We start from the raw sequence: 24888 nt of genomic DNA on the forward strand, positions 1-24888 counted from the left end.
GGAATGTGAATTGGTACAGCCACTATGGAGAACAGTATGGAGGTTCCTTAAAAAACTAAAAATAGAACTACCATATGACCCAGCAATCCCACTACTAGGCATATACCCTGAGAAAACCATAATTCAAAAAGAGACATGTACCAAAATGTTCATTGCAGCTCTATTCACAATAGCCCGGAGCTGGAAACAACCTAAGTGTCCATCATCGGATGAATGGATAAAGAAGATGTGGCACATATATACAATGGAATATTACTCAGCCATAAAAAGAAACGAAACTGAGCTATTTGTAATGAGATGGATAGACCTAGAGTCTGTCATACAGAGTGAAGTAAGTCAGAAAGAGAAAGACAAATACCGTATGCTAACACATATATACGGAATTAAAAAAAAAATGTCATGAAGAACCTAGGGGTAAAACAGGAATAAAGACACAGACCTACTTGAGAATGGACTTGTGGATATGGGGAGGGGGAAGGGTAAGCTGTGACAAAGCGAAAGAGAGGCATGGACATATATACACTACCAAACGTAAGGTAGATAGATAGTGGGAAGCAGCCGCATAGCACAGGGAGATCAGCTCGGTGCTTTGTGACCGCCTGGAGGGGTGGGATGGGGAGGGTGTGAGGGAGGGAGATGCATGAGGGAAGGGATGTGGGAACAGATGTATATGTATGACATTCACTTTGTTATAAAGCAGAAACTAATAAAAAATAATAAGAATGTACCCCCCCCCAAAAAAAAAAGAATCAAACTAAATGAACATGAGCATCTAGAGTTTGAAAATCATTAGTGTAACTATTACTTCCTTAGTGTGTTCTACGTTCCAGAGATTCTCCTAGGCGCTGGGGATAAGAATAAAAATGGTGAGCCCCACATTCAAAGAGCTTATAGTTTAGTGGAAAAGACAGAAAAGTAAACAGGTAAGCTCCTTTTCTTTTTTTTTTTTTTAATCAGGCAATTTTAATCTGCATTAGGAAGTGTGGGACAACCTAAGGACATCTCCAGATATCCTTTAAAAAATAATATTGCAAATATAAAACAAATCAGGAATGTCAATTCAAATGAAATGCAATTGAAAGAGATGGTAAAGTATAATCAAACTTTAAAAAATAATAAAATGGCTTCTGAGTGGCAAGACAGTGCAGATAGGAAGAGTCACATCTACCTCCTTGCAGCAGCCAAAGCCAGAACCACTCCTCAAGCTCCCAGCTAGTCCAGGGCTGGCGTTTCTAGAACGGGCTTAGCACAGTCCTAACTCAAACTTCCTGGGGCACCAGAGACATCCTGCTCACCTGCCACTAATGCCTATGTCACCTTAAGAATACCTATAAGATATGTGAATTGTTTCCTGGGCCATGGCCCCTCCTGTTGAAAGCTTTCCTGACAACGGGAATCAACTGAAATGAATGTGTGGATGGACAGATGGATGGACAGGTAGCTGGGTGGACAGACAGGCAGATGGACGGGTAGACAGACTTGTTTTTTCTTAATGATGTTACTTTTAAAAAAGAAGATACATTATTTAGTAACTCCTACCACCTATACGTCCCACCTATCTAGGTAGCAAATATCATTCCTGCTTTAATGGAGCTGCGAAAAGAGGAAAGCCCCCCACACACCTGAAGGTGGTGTGATAATATTACACATTTTGCTTCCAGACAAACACTCTGTTAAAACTGGGGCCACAGTTTTCCTAGGAGAGATGTACCCCTGTTTCAGTCTGAGTTGAACCCAGTCCAACGATACTTAGGGTTCTTCCTGGAATTTCAAGAAAAGAAGAAAGAAGGAGATGGAGACAAAAGAGGAAAGAAACATAACTACCGATGGTGGGGTTAGAATCTAAGACATGTTTCCAAGCTCTCCTCCTAATCTCTCCTCATTCCCACGAGCCACAACCCTGATGGCAAGGGTCTAAGAAAGACGGGGTGGGATTCCCGGGACAGGAACAGCAAAGGTTCCCTCTTCGTCCCCACCAGCCCCTCCACCAGAAAGTTCGCTGATGTGGGACTATGCTTGGTGGTGGGGCAGCAAGGCCTCTGGAGGATTTCAGCAGCCGGAGAAAACAGCAGTGTGTGGAGATAACCGACACGAGTACAAATCAGAAAGCGTTTTCTACATCATTTATTTACTTTTGCAAGCAGCCTCAAAACGGAGTACACGTCTTGAGATCCTCAGATTTCTAGTTGTTTCTAGTTCACTTGAAAGTATCTCTTCTCAAGTTGGGAAACACTAACTGATCATCTGTCCTGTACCAAACCTGGAGATACAAAGATGAACAACTGCCTTCAGGTGGGGAGTGAGACTTGTAAACACATAATGATGAACCATCATGCAGGGTGATCTGTGCTCTAGATAGAACTATGCCGAAGTAATTAGGATGCAGTCTTTAGTTGGTCAGTTTGTTTGTTTCTTTTTGTCCCTGCATATCAAAATGTTTCAGATAATGACTTTAGGCCCCATTTTAAAATTTTAACATAAAGACTGTACTCATATTCCCTTTTACGTCTAACATTTCCTTAGAACTGTTTGTTTTCAAACTAGGACTTCTTATAAGAATAGTGACCTTTCTCTTATTGAAGTGATTCAGCCTTGCCCATTTTATCTTAGATTATATGGTAAAGTAGAATACAAACTGCTCACTATGCTAATACTGGATTGCTGTAACTTATTTTGTCACAGTAATTTTATATGTATTTTGGGGTGGGGGGAAGACCTTTTTAAAAAATAAATTTAAAAATTTTGTAAATACTTTTAGATTTACAGAAAAGTTGTGAAGATTAGTAGTTTCTGTATACCCCACACCCAGTTCCCTCCGTTGTTCACATCTTACATTAATGTTACATTTATCACCATGGTGTGTTTTTAAACACTCTGACTGGGACTTCCCTGGTGGCACAGTGGTTAAGAATCCACCTGCCAATGCAGGGGACATGGGTTCGAGCCCTAATCCGGGAAGATCCCACATGCTGCGTAGCAACTAAGCCTGTGCGCTACAACTACCGAGCCCACGTGCCACAACTACTGAAGCCCGTGCGTCTAGAGCCCGTGCTCCACAACAGGAGAAGCCACTGCAATGAGAAGCCCATGTGCTGCAATGAAGAGTAGCCCCTGCTCGCCGCAACTAGAGAAAGCCTGCACGCAGCAACAAAGACCCATCGCAGCCAAAAATAAAATAAATTTTTAAAAAAACACAAAAAACCAAAAAAAAACCCCACTCTGATTATGCAGACTCTGCTTTTCCATGTTTTATCTGTAAGAGGTTATAGGAGGTTCTAGAAAAGATCCCCTACAGGAAGTGTAACATTGTCAAAACCCAAATATTTTTTTCTCACGGTGAGGTCATGTTCAAAATGAGGAGTGAGGTCAAGAAGACCCAATCATGGGGCTTGCCACTTTTTTTTTTTTTTTGGCTGTACGCGGGCCTCTCACTGTTGTGGCTTCTCCCGTTGTGGAGCACAGGCTCCGGACGTGCAGGCTCAGCGGCCATGGCTCACGGGCCCAGCCGCTCCGCGGCATGTGGGGTCCTCCCGGACCGGGGCACGAACCTATGTCCTCTGCATCGGCAGGCGGACTCCCAACCACTGCGCCACCAGGGAAGCCCGGGGCTCGCCACTTTGACTAGCACCACTAGAAGGAACATCTGGAGTGCTGTTTTACAGAGAAGAGAAGTACTAGTAAAAGGAAGGCAGAAAGACTGCTAACCTTAAGAGTGTAAGGTAAATCAGGGAGGGGCAAAATTTCTGTAGATTATTTTTTAGGGTTCCAATTCCCCAGATTTAGTATAAAACTACCTCAATGCCCTATAAATGCTTATCACACACAATAACTATTTGTTGAATATAAGTGAATCCCACTTTCAAATATATCATCATACAGAAACCCCAATATATTTGTTTGATATCAAATTTGCATTCATCGATTTTCATGGAGATTTTTTTTTTAAGTCACGATCCTTTCCCAACATGAGGCCTACCCTAAATGCAAGTTGTGGTTTTGCCTCAGACTTAAGCAGAACAAACCTATGGGAGATCTGAAGGCTATATTCTCAACAATCACTATTATAAAATAATACCAAGATCAAGTCTCTACTCTATGCAACTAAGGGCCAAACAGAAGAGGGGAGAGGTGATTCACCCTTGTACATAAAGCATCTGAGAGCATTAATGCTCTAAGTGAATTCTTGGAGACACAGGGCATGTAGGGCTCAGGACCAAGGATCCTGATAGTTGTCAGACACAGAGAGTGGACCGTGAGAAGAGTTCAGAGGTCCGAGGTCCAGTTACAGCCATGCCACTACTCTGAGCATAACTGTAATGTCAGTTTCCTCATCTATCATATACTTTGACTGGATGATCTCTATTCTACCTTCTACTCTAAATTTTTTTTCAATATGAAACTTAAAAAACTCCAAGATCCCAATTTAAATTCCACTTAATAAGAATCAATTACTTAATCCACCTGGAATGAAGAACACTGGAGTTGAGAACATCCATTCCAATGGTAATAACAGCCAACCTTATTGAGCACTGCTCTAATGCCTTACATCTTTTAACTCACTTAATCCCCACATCCACCCTTAGAGGAATGTACTATTGTTATCCCAATTTTACAGATGAGAAAAGAGTTTATGTAATTTAAACATTCAAGGTCTCACAGCTTGCAAATAAATGATGAAGCCAGGACTTAAACTTTGATGGTCTGGTGCCAGAGCCTGAGTTCTTAGCTACTGTTCATCACTGCCTCACCTAACAGCCGAACATTGAGAGGAAATCACCAAAAAAAAAAAAAACACTTAAATAAGAAAGAATTGTGAATCAATTACCAAGGAACCTTGAGAACTTGTCTTCTTTCACTGACTCTCCATGGGTGGAAGGTTTAAAATCAGAGGAAGGGGGAAGGTGTCTTGAAGAGTATTAGAAAATTATTTAAGACTTTCATCACTTCTGGGATTTATTCATAATACACAAAATGTCAAGGAGTATATGCAAATAAATGTTTGAAAATTCATGGGCTTGGCTGTATTTTGTGTTTTAGGAAATCCTACATTAAAGAGGGGTGTTAGCTCAGGAGCAGCAGATTAAATCTCCACAATCAACTTGATGTACCCTGCACCTGTGGAATACTTGAATAGACAATGAATCATCCCAAATTGAGGAGGTGGACTTTGGGAGCAATGATATATATACTTTTCTCCCTTTTTCTCTTTTCGTGAGTGTGTATATGTAAGCTTCTGTGTGTGATTTTTGTCTGTATAGCTTTGCTTTTACCATTTGTCCTAGGGTTCTGTCTGTCATTTTTTCTTTTTTTTTTTACTATAGTTTTTAGCACTTGTTATCATTGGTGGATTTGTTTTTTGGCTTGGTTGCTCTCTCCTTAATTTCTTTCTTTTTTTCTTTATTACTTAAAATTTTTCTTTTTAATAATTATTTTTTATTTTAATAACTTCATTTTGTTTTATTTTATCTTCTTTCTTTCTTTCTTTTTTTCCTCCCTTTTATTCTGAGCTGTGTGGATGAAAGGCTCTTGGTGCTCCAGCCAGGCGTCAGGGCTGTGCTTCTGAGGTGGGAGAGCCAAGTTCAGGACACTGGTCCTCAAGAGACCTCCCAGCTCCACATAATATCAAACAGCGAAAATCTCCCAGAGATCTCCATCTCAACGCCAAGACCCAGCTCCACTCATTGACCAGCAAGCTAATGTGCTGGACACCATATGCCGAACAACTAGCAAGACAGGAACACAACGCTATCCATTAGCTGAGAGGCTGCCTAAAATCATAATAAGGCCACAGACACTCCAAAACACACGATCAGATGTGGACCTGCCCACTAGAAAGACAAGATGCAGCCTCAACCACCAGAAAACAGGCACTAGTCCCCTCCACCAAGAAGCCTACACAACCCACTGAACCAACCTTAGCCACTGGGGAAAGACACCAAAAACAACGGGAACTACGAACCTGCAGCCTGCAAAAAGGAGACCCCAAACAAAATAAGTTAAGCAAAATGAGAAGACAGAGAAATACACAGCAGATGAAGGAGCAAAGTAAAAACCCACCAGACCTAACAAATGAAGGGGAAATAGGCAGTCTACCTGAAAAAGAATTCAGAATAATGAGAGTAAAGATGATCCAAAATCTTGGAAATAGAATAGAGAAAATGCAAGAAACATTTAACAAGGACCTAGAAGAACAAAAGAGCAAACAAACAATGATGAACAACATAATAAATGAAATTAAAAATTCTCTAGAAGGAATCAGTAGCAGAATAAGTGAGGCAGAGGAACGGATAAGTGACCCAGAAGATAAAATAGTGGAAATAACTACTGCAGAGCAGAATAGAGAAAAAAGAATGAAAAGAATTGAGGACAGGCTCAGAAACCTCTGGGACAATATTAAACGCACCAACATTCGAATTATAGGGGTCCCAGAAGAAGAAGAGAAAAAGAAAGGGACTGAGAAAATATTTGAAGAGATTACAGTGGAAAACTTCCCTAATGTGGGAAAGGAAATAGTCAGTCAATTCCAGGAAGCACAGAGAGTCCCAAACAGGATAAATCCAAGGAGAAACACGCCAAGACACATATTAATCAAACTATCAAAAATTAAATACAAAGAAAAAATATTAAAAGCAGCAAGGGAAAAACAACAAATAATATACAAGGGAATCCCCATAAGGTTAACAGCTGATCTTTCAGCAGCAACTCTGCAAGCCAGAAGGGAGTGGCAGGACATATTTAAAGTGATAAAGGAGAAAAACCTACAACCAAGATTACTCTACCTGGCAAGGATCTCATTCAGATTTGATGGAGAAATTAAAACCTTTACAGACAAGCAAAAGCTAAGAGAATTCAGCATCACCAAACCAGCTTTACAACAAATGCTAAAGGAACTTCTCTAGGCAGGAAACACAAGAGAAGGAAAAGACTTACAATAACAAACCCAAAACAATTAAGAAAATGGTCATAGGAACATTCATATTGATAATTACCTTAAATGTAAATGGATTAAATGCTCCAGCCAAAAGACACAGACTGGCTGAACGGATACAAAAACAAGACCCATATATAGGCTGTCTACAAGAGTCCCACTTCAGACCTAGGGACACATACAGACTGAAAGTGAGGGGATGGAAAAAGATATTCCATGCAAATGGAAATCAAAAGGAAGAGGGAGTAGCAATTCTCATATCAGACAAAATAGACTTAAAATAAAGACTACTACAAGAGACAAAGAAGGACACCACATAATGATCAAGGGATCAATCCAAGAAGAAGATATAACAATTGTAAATATTTATGCACCCAACACAGGAGCACCTCAATACATAAGGCAAATAATAACAGCCTTAAAAGGGGAAATCAACAGTAACACAATCACAGTGGGGGCCTTTAACACCCCACTTTCACCAATGGACAGATCTTCCAAAATGAACATCAATAAGGAAACACAAGCTTTGAATGGTACATTAAACAAGATGGACTTAATTGATATTTATAGGACATTCCATCAAAAAACAAAAGAATACACATTCTTCTCAAGTGCTCATGGAACATTCTCCAGGATAGATCATATCTTGGGTCACAAATCAAGCCTTGGTAAATTTAAGAAAATTGAAATCGTATCAAGTATCTGTTTTGACCACAACACCATGAGACTAGATATCAATTACAGGAAAAATCTGTAAGAAATACAGACACATGGAGGCTAAACAACACATTACTTAATAACCAAGAGATCACTGAAGAAATCAAAGAGGAAATCAAAAAATACCTAGAAACAAATGACAATGAAAACATGACTACCCAAAACCTATGGGATGCAGCAAAAGCAGTTCTAAGAGGGAAGTTTATAGCAATACAATCCCACCTTAAGAAACAGGAAACATCTCGAGTAAACAACCTAACCTTGCACCTAAAGCAATTAGAGAAAGAAGAACAAAAAAACCCCAAAGTTAGCAGAAGGAAAGAAATCATAAAAATCAGATCAGAAATAAATGAAAAAGAAATGAAGGAAATGATAGCAAAGATCAATAAAACTAAAAGCTGGTTCTTTGAGAAGATAAACAAAATTGATAAACCATTAGCCAGACTAATCAAGAGAAAAAGGGAGAAGACGCAAATCAATTGAATTAGAAATGAAAAAGGAGAAGTAACAACTGACACTGCAGAAATACAAAGGACCGTGAGAGATTACTACAAGCAGCTATATGCCAATAAAATGGACAACCTGGAAATAATGGAGAAATTCTTAGAAATGCACAAACTTCTGAGGCTGAACCAGGAAGAAATAGAAAATATGAAGAGACCAATCACAAGCACTGAAATTGAAACTGTGATTAAAACTCTTCCAACAAACAAAAGCCCAGGACCAGATGGCTTCACAGGTGAATTCTATCAAACATTTAGAGAAGAGCTAACACCTCTCCTTCTCAAACTCTTCCAAAATATAGCAGAGGGAGGAACACTCCCAAACTCATTCTACGAGGCCACCATCACCCTGATACCAAAACCAGACAAAGATGTCACAAAGAAAGAAAACTACAGGCCAATATAACTGATGAACATAGATGCAAAAAGCCTCAAAAAATACTAGCAAACAGAATCCAACAGCACATTAAAAGGATCATACACCATGATCAAGTGGGGTTTATTCCAGGAACACAAGGATTCTTCAATATATGCAAATCAATCAATGTGATATACCATATTAACAAATTGAAGGAGAAAAACCATATGATCATTTCTATAGAGGCAGAGGAAGCTTTTGACAAAATTCAACACCCATTTATGATAAAAACCCTCCAGAAAGTAGGCACAGACGGACTTTCCTCACCATAATAAAGGCCATATATGACAAACCCACAGCCAACATCATCCTCAATGGTGAAAAACTGAAACCATTTCCACTAAGATCAGGAACAAGACTAGGTTGCCCACTCTCACCACTATTATTCAACATAGTTTTGGAAGTTTTAGCCACAGCAATCAGAGAAGAAAAAGAAATAAAAGGAATCCAAATTGGAAAAGAAGAAGTAAAGCTGTAACTGTTTGCAGATGACATGATATTATACATAGAGAATCCTAAAGATGCTACCAGAAAACTACTAGAGCTAATCAATGAATTTGGTAAAGTAGCAGGATACAAAATTAATGCACAGTAATCTCTTGTATTCCTATACACGAATGATGAAACATCTGAAAGTGAAATTAAGAAAACACTCCCATTTACCATTGCAACAAAAAGAATAAAATATCTAGGAATAAACCTACCTAAGGAGACAAAAGACCTGTATGCAGAAAATTATAAGACACTGATGAAAGAAATTAAAGATGATACAAATAGATGGAGAGATATACCATGTTCTTGGATTGGAAGAATCAACTTTGTGAAAATGACTATATTACCCAAAGCCATCTACAGATTCAATGGAATCCCTATCAAACCACCAATGGCATTTTTCACAGAAGTAGAACAAAAAATTTCACAATTTGTATGGAAACACAAAAGACCCCGAATAGCCAAAGCAATCTTGAGAAAGAAAAATGGAGCTGGAGGAATCAGGCTCCCTGACTTCAGACTATACTACAAAGCTACAGTAATCAAGACAGTATGGTACTGGCACAAAAACAGAAATATAGATCAATGGAACAGGATAGAAAGCCCAGAGATAAACCCATGCACATATGGTCACCTTATCTTTGATAAAGGAGGCACGAATATACAGTGGAGAAAAGACAGCCTCCTCAATAAGTGGTGCTGGGAAAACTGGACAGCTACATGTAAAAGAATGAAATTAGAACACTCCCTGACACCATACACAAATAAACTCAAAATGGATTAAAGACCTAAATGTAATGCCAGACACTATCAAACTCTTAGAGGAAAACACAGGCAGAACACTCTATGACATAAATCACAGCAAGATCCTTTCTGATGCACCTCCTAGAGAAATGGAAATGAAATCAAAAATAAACAAATGGGACCTAATGAAACTTAAAACCTTTTGCACAGCAAAGGAAACCATAAACAAAACGAAAAGACAACCCTCAGAATGGGAGAAAATATTTGCAAATGAAGCAACTGACAAAGGACTAATCTCCAAAATTTACAAGCAGCTCATGCAGCTCAATATCAAGAAAACAAAGAACCAAATCCAAAAATGGGCAGAAGACCTAAATAGACATTTCTCCACAGAAGATATACAGATTGCCAACAAACACATGAAAGAATGCTCAACATCATTAATCATCAGAGAAATGCAAATCAAAACTACAATGAGATATCATCTCACACTTGTCAGAATGGCCATCATCAAAAAATCTACGAACAATAAATGCTGGAGAGGGTGTGGAGAAAAGGGAATCCTCTTGCACTGTTGGTGGGAATGTTAATTGATACAGCCACTATGGAGAACAGTATGGAGGTTCCTTAAAAAACTAAAAATAGAACTACCATACGACTCAGCAATCCCATTACTGGGCATAATACCCTGAGAAGACCATAATTCAAAAAGAAACATGTACCACAATGTTCATTGCAGCTCTATTTACAATAGCCAGGACATGGAAGCAACCTAAAAGTCCATCAACAGATGAATGGATCAAGAAGATGTGGCACATATATACAATGGAATATGACTCAGCCATAAAGAGAAACGAAATTGAGTTATTTGTAGTGAGGTGGATGTACCCAGAGTCTGTCATACAGAGTGAAGTAAGTCAGAAAGAGAAGAACAAATACCATATGCTAACACATATATATGGAATCTAAAAAAAGAGAAAAAAAAGGTCATGAAGAACCTAGGGGCAAGATGGGAATAAAGACACAGACATACTAGAGAATGGACTTGACGATATGGGGAGGGGGAAGGGTAAGGTGGGACAAAGTGAGAGAGTGGCATGGACATATATACACTACCAAACGTAAGGTAGATAGCTAGTGGGAAGCAGCCGCATAGCACAGGGAGATCCGTTCGGTACTTTGTGACCACCTAGAGGGGTGGGTTAAGGAGGGTGGGAGGGAGGGAGGGAGATGCAAGAGGGAAGAGATATGGGAACATATGTATATGTATAACTGATGCACTTTGTTATAAAGCAGAAACTAACACACCATTGTAAAGCAATTACACTTCAATAAAGATGTTTAAATAAAATAAAATAAAATAAAAGAGGGGTGTTTTGTTTTGTTTTGTTTTTTGGCCTTTTGTTGAAGAAGACAAAACAATAAAGCCTTCTATTACTCACCAAGGCATAGATCTGCTGTCAGTGTTCTTAAGACAAGCAATACATTTTCTTCTTCACACAATATATTGTATGGCAGGGATTTGGTCAATATACTCATGGTACCCTAATCTCTGTGGAAATAAATCCTAGAATCAAGGCTATAGTCTGGGATATTCCTAAAGCCAATGTAAGTATGTGATTTTCATTTCTAAATTACAGTAATGTTGATATTCCTTCTAATGATATTACATTAACTCACGAGGTTAAAAGCAACTGAAACCCTTTCAACTTGAATTAAATAAAAGGAATTTTCATTATGAGTATACAAGGTTATCTCAGGAATTCCCACAAACAGGAAGTACACCTGAACTTCATGCAGCACTGGAAATAAGGCAGTTTCTTACACAAGCTCTCTGCTTCTAAGACCACACTATCCCTGCTTCTTTCTTTAAAACTCCTGCTAGAGCTGGACTCTTTCTGCTTGTTCATCAGCATACCTGGGCAGCGTTAATCAATATATATGCCCCGACCAACCCCAAAGCTAAATAATTAAAAAAAAAAATTCCGAAGAGTGCAATTCAGCGTATAAGGACTTTTTCTACTTTCAGCTTCTCTCTGGAATCTGTAACCAAAGAGAAACTACTGGGCAAGAGATGGTGATAAACTTTAAGGCCTGCTTGTCATTCCTTGATAACATCCCTGGACAGTCTACACAAGGCAGTGCAGCCAGGGATAATTTTATCTCTAGGAAACAGGTTTACAATTGATGGGATGTTTGTATTTTAGACACAATGTTACTCTGAAGCATTCAGACAATCAATCTATACTTTCCTTCTATTCTTTTATTTTCTTAATTATCAAAGGGTACTGATTCTCAATTCTCCTTTCCAAAAGGAGAGAGAATCACACAAAGTCCTTCTTTGGCACACCTGCCTTATTTTTGCTGCATTTATCAATAGAAGTGCTGTACAAGGGTGGGCAGGCTCACTCTGCATCTCCTGAGAGCTGCTCTACAACTGGAACGAGATGGAAAGTGACAAAAACTTGTCACAGGGCAGAACTGAATGCTCTGATTTGGTGTCCAGAGGAGCCCCTCATCAAAAAGGAAGTCCTCAACCCTGAAATTATATATTTGGGAGCAGGCCTGATTTCTGGTTTCAAGAATGGTTTCATGACAGTATGGAGGTTCCTTAAAAACCTAAAAACAGAGCTACTGTATGATCCAGCAATTCCACTCCATATCTGGAAAAGATGAAAACTAATTCAAAAAGATACATGCACCACAATGTTCACAGCAGCGTTATTTACAATAGCCAAGATACGGAAGCAACCCAAGTGCCCATTAACAGATGATTGGTTTAAGAAGATATGGTATATATACACAATGGAATGTTACTTAGTTATAAAAAGAACGAAATATTGCATTTGCAGCAACATGGATGGATCTTGAGAATATCGTACTAAATGAAATTAAGTCAGAGAGAAAGACAAGTATTATATGATATCACTTATATGTGGAATCGAGAAAATAATACAAATGAATCTATATACAAAATGGAAATAGACTTACAGACATAGAAAACAAACTTATGGTTATCAAAGGGGAAAGGGAGGAGAGGAAAGACAAACCAGGAGTATAGGGTTAAAAGGTACACACCACCATACATAAAACAGATAAGCAACAGGTATTTGCTGTATAGCACAGGGAACTATATTCAATACCCTGTAATAGCCTATAATGGGAAACAATCTGAAAAAAATACATATAGGGGCTTCCCTGGTGGCACAGTGGTTGAGAGTCCGCCTGCCGATGCAGGGGACACGGGTTCGTGCCCCGGTCCGGGAAGATCCCACATGCCGCGGAGCGGCTAGGCCCGTGAGCCATGGCTGCTGAGCCTGCGCGTCCGGAGCCTGTGCTCCACAACGGGAGAGGCCACAACAGTGAGAGGCCCGCGTACCGCAAAAAAAAAAAAAACATATAAATACATATATATAACTGAATCACTTTGCTGTACACCTGAAATTAACACAATATTGTAAATCAACTATACTTCAATTTTAAAAAAAGAAAAATGGAAGGGTTTTATGTATGAAACAAGACTGAATTTTGATCAACAGCAGTTTCCTGTTAACGAGACAGCACGTGACTGGGCTTCTGAATGACTGTTTAGGAATTCGGTCCACACTAAGATGCTCCCAGGAATTAGTTAGTACACTTTTATGGTTTACAGTCCTATTCAATACACACACTGAAAAATGTGATCATGCTCTGCCAGTAAGGGAAAGCACTTAAATAAAAAATTAAAATAAAACATTAAAGTCCAGCTGTACAAGGATATTTATTAATCGGGGTAAAATCATAACCTAAGGGCAGATAGAGATCCACAAAGATGTATACAAAGTTCACTCAACTAAAGGCTATTTAATATAGATTTTGTAGAACTGTGTAAATAACTGCTTCTAAATTATACTGCAGAAAAGTAAAGAACTAATATAAAATATAACCCAAGGGAAAGAGAGAAAAGAATTAGGATGAAAAGATTTAAGGGCCAGGATGTCCACGTGCTCCCTGGACTGCTGAGAAGTGCGGGCCGCACCTGCCAGTTTTGAGAAAAGCAGCAAACACAGGACCAGCTGCTGTTCCAAAGTTAACTGCCTGCTGATAGTTTAATTTGAAACAGCTTCAGAGAGGCCCCCCACCCCTGCACTAAGCACTTAGGGCAGTGACAGGCCAGCTGATAAAACTTTTCAATTACCCAACTGATAAACCATATAAATGCTTCATTTTCATTCCCATCACACTAGGGGGGAATGCTAAAGTCACATTTCTTAAAAGCACAATAAAAAGTATATATTCTCTGTAGAATGACATAAAATGTTAATAATCCTTTCTCATCTCCCATTGCAAAAGGATTTTTTCCCCCAAAACCTGCATACACTTTAACTTTTCACCTTGTTTACAGCATTAGAGATGCTACAGCAAAAGTAATGATTTTCTTATAGCTTAGGAAACATAATGCCAGAAAGTAATGACACACAAGCTATAGTTTACAGAGGTATGGAAATCAGAACATAAGGGTAGGGAAATTCTACAGAATGCCAATAGTTAAACTAAGCCCAGCAGAGCATGACATTTTAATAGACAAATTTAGAAAGGAGAAAAGCAAAAGCAAGTTAAATCTTCTGCTTTTAGCTAATCTATTTAAACCATAATGTGATAATGGTAAAGTGTCAAAATAAAATCCTAAACATCTTTATAAGGCCAACAGTAGGGTACCAATGCAGAAAACCAAGACCCTTTCAAATTCTTAATGATAAAGTGGTTGCTATGAGTTTTTTTTTTTTTTTTTTTTTTTTTTTTTGCGGTACGCGGGCTTCTCACTGTTGTGGCCTCTCCCGTTGCGGAGCACAGGCTCCGGATGCGCAGGCTCAGCGGCCATGGCTCACGGGCCCAGCTGCTCCGCAGCATGTGGGATCTTCCCAGACCGGGGCACGAACCCGCGTCCCCTGCATCGGCAGGCGGACTCTCAACCACTGCGCCACCAGGGAAGCCCGCTATGAGTTTTAATATCATCAACTATTAACTGTGAGTGCACCAAACTTTGTGCTATAAATATTCTTCATGTTGAGTTCACGTACCTCCCTGTGTGGGTGACAGTTCAGGCCCATTATGGGGACGGTGGTTGCAACAGGCCCTACTGAACCTGCACTGGGACCAAACCACCACAAAGCCATCTGAGATTTGTGAAGAAAACAGAAATGTAGGGTATATAAAATGTCAAAAGTTAAGTGTGAATGAGAATAGGAGTTTGACAGAAACTTGAGTAAAAAATTTATCTTGTAAGAAGCAAGAGGTTTTCTCACACATGTACACAAAGATATGAACATAAAGATGTTTACTGCAGCATCATTCCTGTTATGCTATCAATAAGCAATCCAAATGCTACCAATAAAAGACTGGTTAAATAAATAATAATATAACTTCACTAGAAAATTCTATGTAGCAGTTGAAAAAAACAATGAAGTGGAAAGTGGCATGATAAAACTTTCTAAAATACAAGTGAAAAGGCAAGTTGGCATAAATATATATATGAATATATATACATATACACTACACACACATATATATATCCTCATTTACTGTAAATACTATTTGAATATATACTATGTATGTGCATAGAAAGCAGACTAGGATAGACACTGAACCATCAGACTCCTTTAATAATAGTTGCTTGTGGAATAAAGACAGACACCACATATTTCTATACTACTAAAAAATGTTTTCATGTGGTACTTGTTTAACTCTTGGGTAACAAAATGAGATAAAAATCCACAGAGCAATAAATAGTGCTTTGAGTAGAGGGAACTACAGGAGTAGACTATGAGTAGAAATGAAATGGGAGCAGTGTTTGATCATGTTTTTTTCTGAACATTCTTGATTACTTCCTCCTTTTTGTTTTCCTCTTTCAGAAATAATCAAAGAAAATTTCACTCAATTTTACGCTCATGTCCTTATAAAAACCATTTGCTGACCTCTGCTTTACATATATGGTATCATACTGTACCTATTTTTTTTCTACAACTTGCTTTTTTTTTTTAATTGAAGTAGAGTTGGTTTACAATGCTGTGGCAATCTCTGCTGTACAGCAAAGTGACCCAGTTATACACATACACTCATTCTTTTTTAAATGTTCTTTTCCATTACGGTTTATCTGAGGAGATTGGATATAGTTCCCTACAACTTGCTTTTTATCATCCAAAATTCTGTTTCTGAGATTTATCTATGTTGTCACACGTAGCTGTAGTTCCCTCAGTCCAAAGAGTGCTACTCTCAACATTCCTATACATAGTTCCTTTGGCACAGGTGAAAGAATTTCTCTAGGGTATATAACACCTGCTGGGTTGTATGGTATGGGCATTTCAAGCTTTACCAGACATTGCTCAATTACTCTCTAAATATGACGTACCAAATTATTCTCAACCTCTGAGAACTGTTACTGTCAATCTTTGAGATACCTGTACCAACTCAATGGAAGTGAAATGGTACCTCATTACCCCACGGAACACATCTTCTTAGTAGTAGCAAGATAAAAAATCTTTTCAAATATTAGTTGGTTCCTTAGGTTTCATCTTTTCTGAGCTCCCTGCCCCTATTTTACTGAGTTATTTGTCTTTTTCTTTCTGATGCATAGTTTTTTATTTATGTTGGACACTAACTGTTGTGGCCTATGTGCATTGCAGCCATGACTTGTCTTTTCACATGCTTTTGCTGTCTCGATGTACGTAAGTTTAAAGTTTTCACAGAGTCAAATTTATCAGTCTTTTTCTTTGTGGTCTGTACTTGTCTAAGAACTCATTCGTTACTCTAAAGTCATAAAGATATCCTTATGTATGTCTTCAAAACGTTTTACTTTTTTACTTTTATGTCTTTAGATTCTACCCTACAGGATAAAATAGAGCAAATTCCATCTAGATTTTTAAATACGGGCGATCAACTGCACCACTTGTTGACATGTCCGCTTTCCCTGATGACCTGTACCGCTGGCTCCATCACAGCATGTGACACAGAACCATGCGTATCCATCTGTGTCTTTGCTGGACTCTCTATCCTGTTCCCTCGACCTGTTTCTCTGCTGACAAAACACTTGCAAGAGTCTACCTCCTGGTCTTGATCTTTAAAGTTTCCTTGGTTATTTGGTTTTTCTTGTTCTTCCTTATAAATTTTAGAATCATTTTGTCTAATATTTTAAAAATTTTGTGATTTTTACTGAAATTCCATTGAACTTTATAAATGGGTATCAAAGGGCATTATGACAGGCTTTAGGAAGACTAATATTCAAATGATAATTTTTGAGAAATAGATTAAGGGTTCTCTGTTTTGCTGCCGCCTTTTTTTTTTTTTTTTCCCTGCTGTAAGTTATTTCCTTGTAGTTGGTAAAGCATTTAAGGCAAAGTAGCTGGTTTTTCAGCCTCCATAAGTCACTGGGATCTATTATTCAGAGCTGGTGGGGTGATAAAAAGAGTTCCTAATTTTCCATTGCTGGCACGGATTGCCACAGGGCTTAACCTTCTTCATTATCTTTAGCTCTTACCTCTTTCCCAATTAGTTTCCCAAACTGCCATTCCATAGTACATTTTTCTAGATGGTATTAATAGCTGTGTCTGGGAAAGGAAGTAACAAATTCAAACAAATTTTAAAAATCCTTTATAGTAAGTCTCTCACTTGGAGTTTTATAATGCACTTCAGTACATCAAAGACTCTCAGTAAAGAAATATGTCTAATTTTGTCTTAACTCACCATCTCCAAACTTTTTGCATGCACTAATTATTCACTTCTTGCATCCTAACTGATATCCCACAAAGAATGTTCCATGGGACAGCAATTTGGGAAATGGTGTATATAAACTAATAACGAAAAGACAAGAAGAGTTCAGATATTTCTGACGTCTACAAAACAAACGAACCAAAAAGCACCCAGCAAGCCTCTTGAAAATGCCTTAGTGATGTTTTTCAGCTTGGGGTCTTAGTGTTGACCTATACCTAATAAGACTTTTCCTTTAACTTGACAAGAGTTTTACTTTCCTTCTTATTTCAGCACCGAAATGAAAGAACAGGCAGCCGTCCCAGATTTATTCACCTCTCACTGTGAAAGCTATAGAAGTGTTTGGCCTTAGAAAAACACAGACCAAAGAAATGCATCTCTTATCCTTGCTGGGCGTCGAGCCCACGATCTTGCTGCCAAGTGGCCTGAGGAGAACCAAAAAACATACCAAAATTAAGTGACTTTTATTTATATTTTCTCCTTTCTGCTCTGTTGATGCAGCAGGTATTAATTTGCTTGATGCACTGCTGGACTGACAGGGTGGCCTGGCTCAGCTAAGGATGGGAGGGGAAGAGGAGGTCACTGCCAATCTCAGCAGACACCCTGGACAGACAACAATGACCTTCCCTGGAAAACATTTCTCCTTTCTTATAGGGCATTACTTCTTGCTGCTGTAGTAACAAACATTCAATAACAGTCATGGGCGAGTTTTGAGAGTCAGGTTCTTCCCAATCTGCAAGGGAAAAACACTGGCATTTCCTTTCTCTCTTCGCATTACATTTGACATTTATTCCATATTCATTTATTAAGTGCTCATTGTGGACCAGGCACAAAGCTAATTGGTAGGGTTACCAAGACCAGCAGCAGAGTCCTTGAGAACCTAAAGTATAAATTAGAGGTTGAAGGCTGAGTACCACAAGCATTGCCTGAAGCAGAACTAGGAAGACTTGGATCCTGACGTGAGAGACTGGGAATGTAAATCCCAAACAATGGACGCTCTGTGCTCCACGAAGCTGGAGACTTTTTCTTGTTTTCGGTTGTATCCTGAGTCTGGATATTTATCTGCTACTGAATGAGGAAGGGCTGGAGCCATCTAGAATCATGATTTAGCCATGCATAAATCTTTTCTATTTTATCCCAGCACTAGTTTGTTCATCTTTTCCTTGACATGTTCCCCTACAGAATGGCGCATTCCATCCTTGACCTGCTATGCCTGGAAATCTTTCCTCGCATTGTGCAGAAATCCACCCCCTCAAGGTTCCACCCACAGACGCATATTCTACCCTCTGGGATGCTGCAGAACACACAGAACCGTTCCCTTCACTGCTACTTTTTATTGTGAAAATTTCAAGTCTACAGAAAAGTTGAAGAAACAGTACAATGAACACCCATATATACTTATCACCTGTTCACCAATTATTAATATCTTCCCATATGTACTCTGTTTTATCTCTTGCTGTTTTTTTCTTCATGAATTATTTGAGAGTATGCTGCAAACATAAGTCTGCATCACCTCTAATACATCTGCATACATCTCCTAAGAATAAGGACATTCTCCCACATAACAGCTTTCCTACTATACACCTAAGCAAAGTAATATTAATCAAATATTATCTAAAATAAAATTCATATTTAAATTTTCTTAATTATCCCCAGGTTTTTTTTATTCATTTATTTTATTTTTATTCTTTATTTTTTTCTTGGCCACACTGTGTGGCTTGTGGGATCTTAGTTCCCTGACCAGGGATCGAACCGAGGCCCTCGGCAGTGGAAGTGTGGAGCCCTAACCACTGGACCGCCAGGGAATTCCCCAAAGTGTTTTTTGGGTTTTTTTTTTAATCTAGATTTTAAAATTCCAGATGAAAAAAAAATCACAGCCTTTTTTAATCTAGAATATTTTTCTAACCTTTTTGTATTTTTCATAACATTACCTTTTTTTTTGGCCAGGAACACTACTACATAAGTGATATCTGTGTATACTGCTAAAGCATCAGCTGGAGCCACATACCGTCAGGTTGTCTCACTAGTGGTGATGTGGATATAAGTTGACCACTTGATTAAGAATGGGATCACCAGATCTCTTCATTGAAAAGGTACATTTTCCCCTTTATAATTAAAAACTTAAATATCATCTTATGGGAGTGTGAATATCTACTCCTCCAACAATTTTTTACCCAAGTTTTAGGAGCCACTGGTGATCTTTGCCTGAATCAACTATTACATTGAGAATTATAAAATGATAATTTTCTGATTCTATTTCTTCTTCTACATGGATTTTTTAAAATCCAGTGTGTTAGAATCCACTATCATTTAAAACTTTTTTGCTACTCAAATTGGCCCAGATTTGGCCAGTGGGAGCCTCTTGAAGCTGCCTCCTAGGCCTTTTTGACATGACCCCGTTAGTTGAGCATTTCCTACTTTCTGTCACTAGGGGTCCAAGCTTACCTGTACTTTCCCCTTCCCAGGACCTAGAATTAGCCATTCCTCCGAGGCTCCCTGGTTCCTCTTAGAGGGAACAGCACTTATGAGGAACAGTTTTTCTAGTCTCTTCTATACAGCCCTCCAGGTGTTGGAAGCCAGTTATTTCTGTCCCATACCCCCCCCCCAAACTTCCAAACCGAGGCTAACTTCACCCAATTTCTTACACAAGTCTTCCTGCAACTTAGCTTTGATTTCTACCCAGCTCGTCTCTTTCATAGTCCCTGTCCCAACTCAGCTGCTGTCTTCTATCCCAGTGGGTCCCAACCTGGCTCTGCATCAGAATCACTGGAGGACTTCTTTAATACACAGATTCCCAGGATCCACTCACTCCACACTTATTGGATGAGAATCTCTGGAGTAGATCAAGGGACTCTTGTTTCTGTTTTCTTAAGTTCCCCAAGTAATACCAACATAGCCAGCCCACTGCATATGCCAATTTTTTAAGGCCTTGTGGACCCAGTATTGGATACAATATCAAAAGTGTGGCCTAGAGCTACCCACTTTTCTTGTACCAGACATTAGAGTTCCTTCAGCATAGCTAAATCAATGCTGACATTTCTGGGGAGGTGGAGGCAATGACATGAAATTTTTGACTCACGATGACTGAATTTAGTTGATGTTGTTGGCCCCGCCACGGGCCTTTTGGGGGATCTTGGTTTCCCAACCAGGGACTGACCCTGGGCCACAGCAGTGAAAGCCCAGGATCCTAACCACTAGGCCACCAGGGAACTCCCCTCATGATGAATTTATGAATCCTCCAGATCTTTTCCAACATATTGTTAAGGTGTATCTCCCCTATCTCTTCATGCTCCACTGATCCTTCAGCCTTAGGTGTAAGGATTTACATTTGTTCCAATGAAAACACATATTGCTTAATTCAGTTAAACTTTCGGTATGTCAAGGGTCTTATGCATCCTGATTTTATCATCCTAATTATTTTTTACCCTTCCAACTTTATGTCAGTCAAGCACGCTGTCAAAGACCCCTTACATTGCCTCTTTTTCTTTTTTTTTTAAGATTTTTTTTTTGATGTGGACCACTTTTAAAGTCTTTATTGAATTTGTTACGATATTGCTTCTGTTTTACATCTTGGTTTTTTGGCCGCGAAGCATGTGGGAATCTTAGCTCCCCAACCAGGGATTGAACCCACACCCCCTGCAATGGAAGGCAAAGTCTTAACCACTGGACCGCCAGGGAAGTCCCTTCTATTATTTTTTTAAGTATTAAAAAATCACTCTTACACATATTTCTATGACTGTGGTTGTGGTTATATAACTGTATGTGTTTGTCAAAACGCATAGAATCATACAGCAAAAAGAGTAAATGTATGTGAATTACAACTGAAAAAAAAAATCAGCCTTATATCCCAAATACTCATTTACGTTTTTCTCTCAGATTAGGTCTCACTAACTTATTCTGATTGACAATCTCTGCAAAATGTATTGCTGTTCTAATAGAGTTTTCATAGATTTTGTATTATTATTATTATTTTTTTGCGGTATGTGGGCCTCTCACTGTTGTGGCCTCTCCCGTTGCGGAGCACAGGCTCCGGACGCGCAGGCTCAGCAGCCATGGCTCACGGGCCCAGCTGCTCCGTGGCATGTGGGATCTTCCCGGACCGGGGCACGAACCCGTGTCCCCTGCATCGGCAGGCGGACTCTCAACCACTGTGCCACCAGGGAAGCCCTAGATTTTGTATTTTTATTCATCTGAGGTCAATGCATTCTAGAGTTTGATACCTTGAAAAAGCATCAGGATTTGTTTACCAGGCCACTCAACCCAGTGAATGTATTATTACCATTTTATCAATTCCCACAATATAAAATGCAAAGAAAAAGTGATGGAATGTGGATTAAGGTGAAAATAGTATTTAAAGAATTACAGCCCTTCACAGAACTGGGTGAAAAAATCAGATACAGGCCTGTCATTCTTGCCTAGGAGTGGAAGTTAGACAATTTTCCACATATAAGTTTGACAAGCATTTAAAAAAAACTCTTCAGTGCTGGTGAAGGTCTTGTGAGACATACTCTCAGACAGCATGAGAAAGAGGCTGAAGCAATAGAACCTTCCTAGCCATTTGAAACTATCTAACAAGAACTTAAAGAATTCAACTGGAATACATATATACTGATAAAATCTAGAAAGAATTACATCAAATTTTTAGCAGTAGCCAGACATTTCTAGCTGATGAAAGACATGCTATTTTTTTTAATGCTTTATATTTTAAAAAATAATTTAAAAATTTCTACAATGAGCCCATGTTAGTTTTATAATTAGGAAAAAAGCAGTACATATTTATTAAAAAATACCAATTAAAGAACAAGGAGGAAAGTAAACCACAAAAGGAAAGAAGCAGGGATAAAATAATTTTTTGCAAAGATATACCTGTCACTGATAGGAATTCTCAAAATAAAATATGTCTTCCAGGTAGTCAATAATTTTATAAAGAATTTTTGTTCAGAGAATGAACAGTATTTCCCTTGTGAAGCTTGAGTGCTACAGAGGATTCAAATATACAGTATTTCTAAAAGGGACACTTGCACTCCCTCCAAACAGTATTTTCCAAATGAGAAGCTTTATACAGAGCTAGTAAATACTATAAATTCATACCTTGAAGAACGATGCTCTGGTTTATTTCGTTCGTTTGGATCTGTAAAGAAAGAAGACAGTTACATTTTAAAATGCTCTTTAGACGTCCTGGGAAAGAAGTTCTTACATCCCAGCTGCCGTACCCTTAGATTTCACAAAGGACTGTTCAAAGGTTGCTGTGTCTTCCCCTTGTAAGGCTCCTCTTCAGAGTTGAAAGGATTTGTCTGACAGAGGAGGTACGAAGGATACGAGGAAGGACAGGCATGTAAGGTTTTTACAGTTTGTTAAAATCACCTCCTTAGAAAATATATCATTACATGTATTGTTTCATTTTCAAAGATCTTTGCTGTTTTAAACACTTTGCTAAAACCAAAACAAATTTAGCTAAGGAAAGAAAGTAAGGAAACTGAAAAGCCACAAATTACTCAGCTCAAAAAAATCATTCCATGAATCATGGCTGGCAAAAGCTTCTAACAGGATGGGGAGGGGGAAAAAACGAGCAGTCAGCTACATCTGCAAATACCCAGAGACCAGTAGAGCCTCTTCCTTAACTCTCTATCACCCAGAACTTTTCAGAAGTTGGATTTCCATGTTTCACAGATAATTAGGTCTAATGTGCCGTAAGGCAGTGGTTCTCAACCAGTGTCAACTTTGCTCCTCCTCCCCAAGGGGACATCTGGCAATGCCTGGAGACTTTTTTTGGTTGTCACAGCTGGGGAGAGGGATCTACTAGCATCTGGTGGGTAGAGACAACGGATGCTGCTAACCACCCTACAACAAAGAATAATCTCACCCAAAATATCAACAGTGCTGAAGTTGAGAAATCAGGAGCCTGGCTGCTTGAAGTTTTTAAAAATGCCTCTTTGCACTGTTCTGAAATGCTCTTAATCAGCCTGAAGACTATTATATACAAGAGAAAGAGCCACGAAACCCACAGGATGTCCTTTTTTTTGACTCTGAGTAATTATTTTTTCTTCAGTGCATGCTTAAAAATAAATAAATAAATGAAGCAAAAAGATATCAGTGTTATGAAAACAGTAACAACAGAAAGCAGTGGGTAAGCCACAATAAAATCCTACACGATGACTTTTAAAAATCCTATGCAATGTTATCACAATAGAGTTCTCTAAAGTATCTTCTGAATTAACACGAACATGATATCATTTAATGGTGAAACAAAGATTAGACAGGGATTCTCTTTTTTTTTCTTCCTTAATTTTACTGCTGATGGAGCAGCATAAAGGCAACGAAGACATTCTCTAAAACTTCTAGAGAGACTTATGGAAGAAAAGGAATCAGATTTACATAGTTAAATATAAATTCTTTCTGAATGGGTTCATAATAAAAAAGAAATGTCTTTTTAAACCAAGGAGTCAGCACACAGGAAGACACTGTACTCTGAAACACTAACAAGTAGGAAGAGTCACAATAAAACATGTTTGTTAAGATATAATGCTCTTCAAAAGGCACAAGGTTAATATGCTTCTGGTTCCAATTTCTCTACACACTGAGTGTTACTGCCGCTTTTAAAACTTTTGTTTTAATTTAACTTGGTTTACCCCTCCCTTAAATAAAAACAGAGTTTTTCACTTGTTGAGTACTAAAAATTTAAAGTCAGGAATACAGCACACATTTTACTCGTTTTTTCTATCGCTCCTCTTCAGCTTTTAGCCTGTTAGTTTTGCTAACAGAAGTAAAGTATGATGTCTCAAGGTAAAGCTAGAAACTAGATGTAGATCAGCTATCCTCGTAACAAAGCAACAAGTCTTACCTGTGGCTAAGGATGAGCTAAAAGTCTGCCCGTAACACCATTTGCTGTGGCTGTGGTCCTAGTTTCGTTCAGTTTTTTTAGGCATGTAATAACGAATTCCCCTACAAATCTTCCTAGTTGTACAACACACAGGAGGAAGGGAGAAACAGGGTCACAATGCATGTAAACAAGACCCAGCATCTGAGGGCTTCCCTCCAGGGCCTGTTCTGATTGGCAGATGTGTTATGATCAGTCTGCACAGCTGGAATGTGGCCATTCAGGAAGTGAATGGCTCATGGTTCTCCTTCTTTTCTGGTTAAAACAGGAAATTCTACAGTCATTTTAATACTTTCTGCTCTAAGAAAATACAAATACCTCCCCACTGTACTTCCCTATTGAGAAGTAATTAAAATCTGAGACAATAACTTGATAATCTGTTGGAGGACATTTTAAACATTTCCTCCCAAATTCACTCTTAGCGTTACATGTGTTACATTTCTATGTAAATATGCACACACAGTTA

General features: G+C 38.7%; 1 protein-coding gene across 8 annotated transcripts in view; it reads right to left on the reverse strand.

Moving 5' to 3' along the window:
• Nucleotides 1–24888, reverse strand: part of SH3D19 (SH3 domain containing 19) — a 183734-nt gene that overhangs the window by 92199 nt on the left and 66647 nt on the right. For 6 of the 8 annotated variants that reach the window (XM_081242302.1, XM_081242304.1, XM_081242299.1 and 3 more), the window contains exon 2: nucleotides 22637–22676. In XM_081242302.1, coding sequence (XP_081098428.1) covers nucleotides 22637–22676 — 40 coding nt within the window. Of the gene's footprint in view, nucleotides 1–22636; nucleotides 22677–24386; nucleotides 24597–24888 lie in introns of those variants that run through there. The other 2 variants (XM_081242303.1, XM_081242306.1) reach the window with 2 other exon arrangements.

The sequence above is a fragment of the Mesoplodon bidens genome (assembly GCF_964165515.1).
Source record: "Mesoplodon bidens genome assembly, chromosome: 1".
Taxonomy (NCBI): domain Eukaryota; kingdom Metazoa; phylum Chordata; class Mammalia; order Artiodactyla; family Ziphiidae; genus Mesoplodon; species Mesoplodon bidens.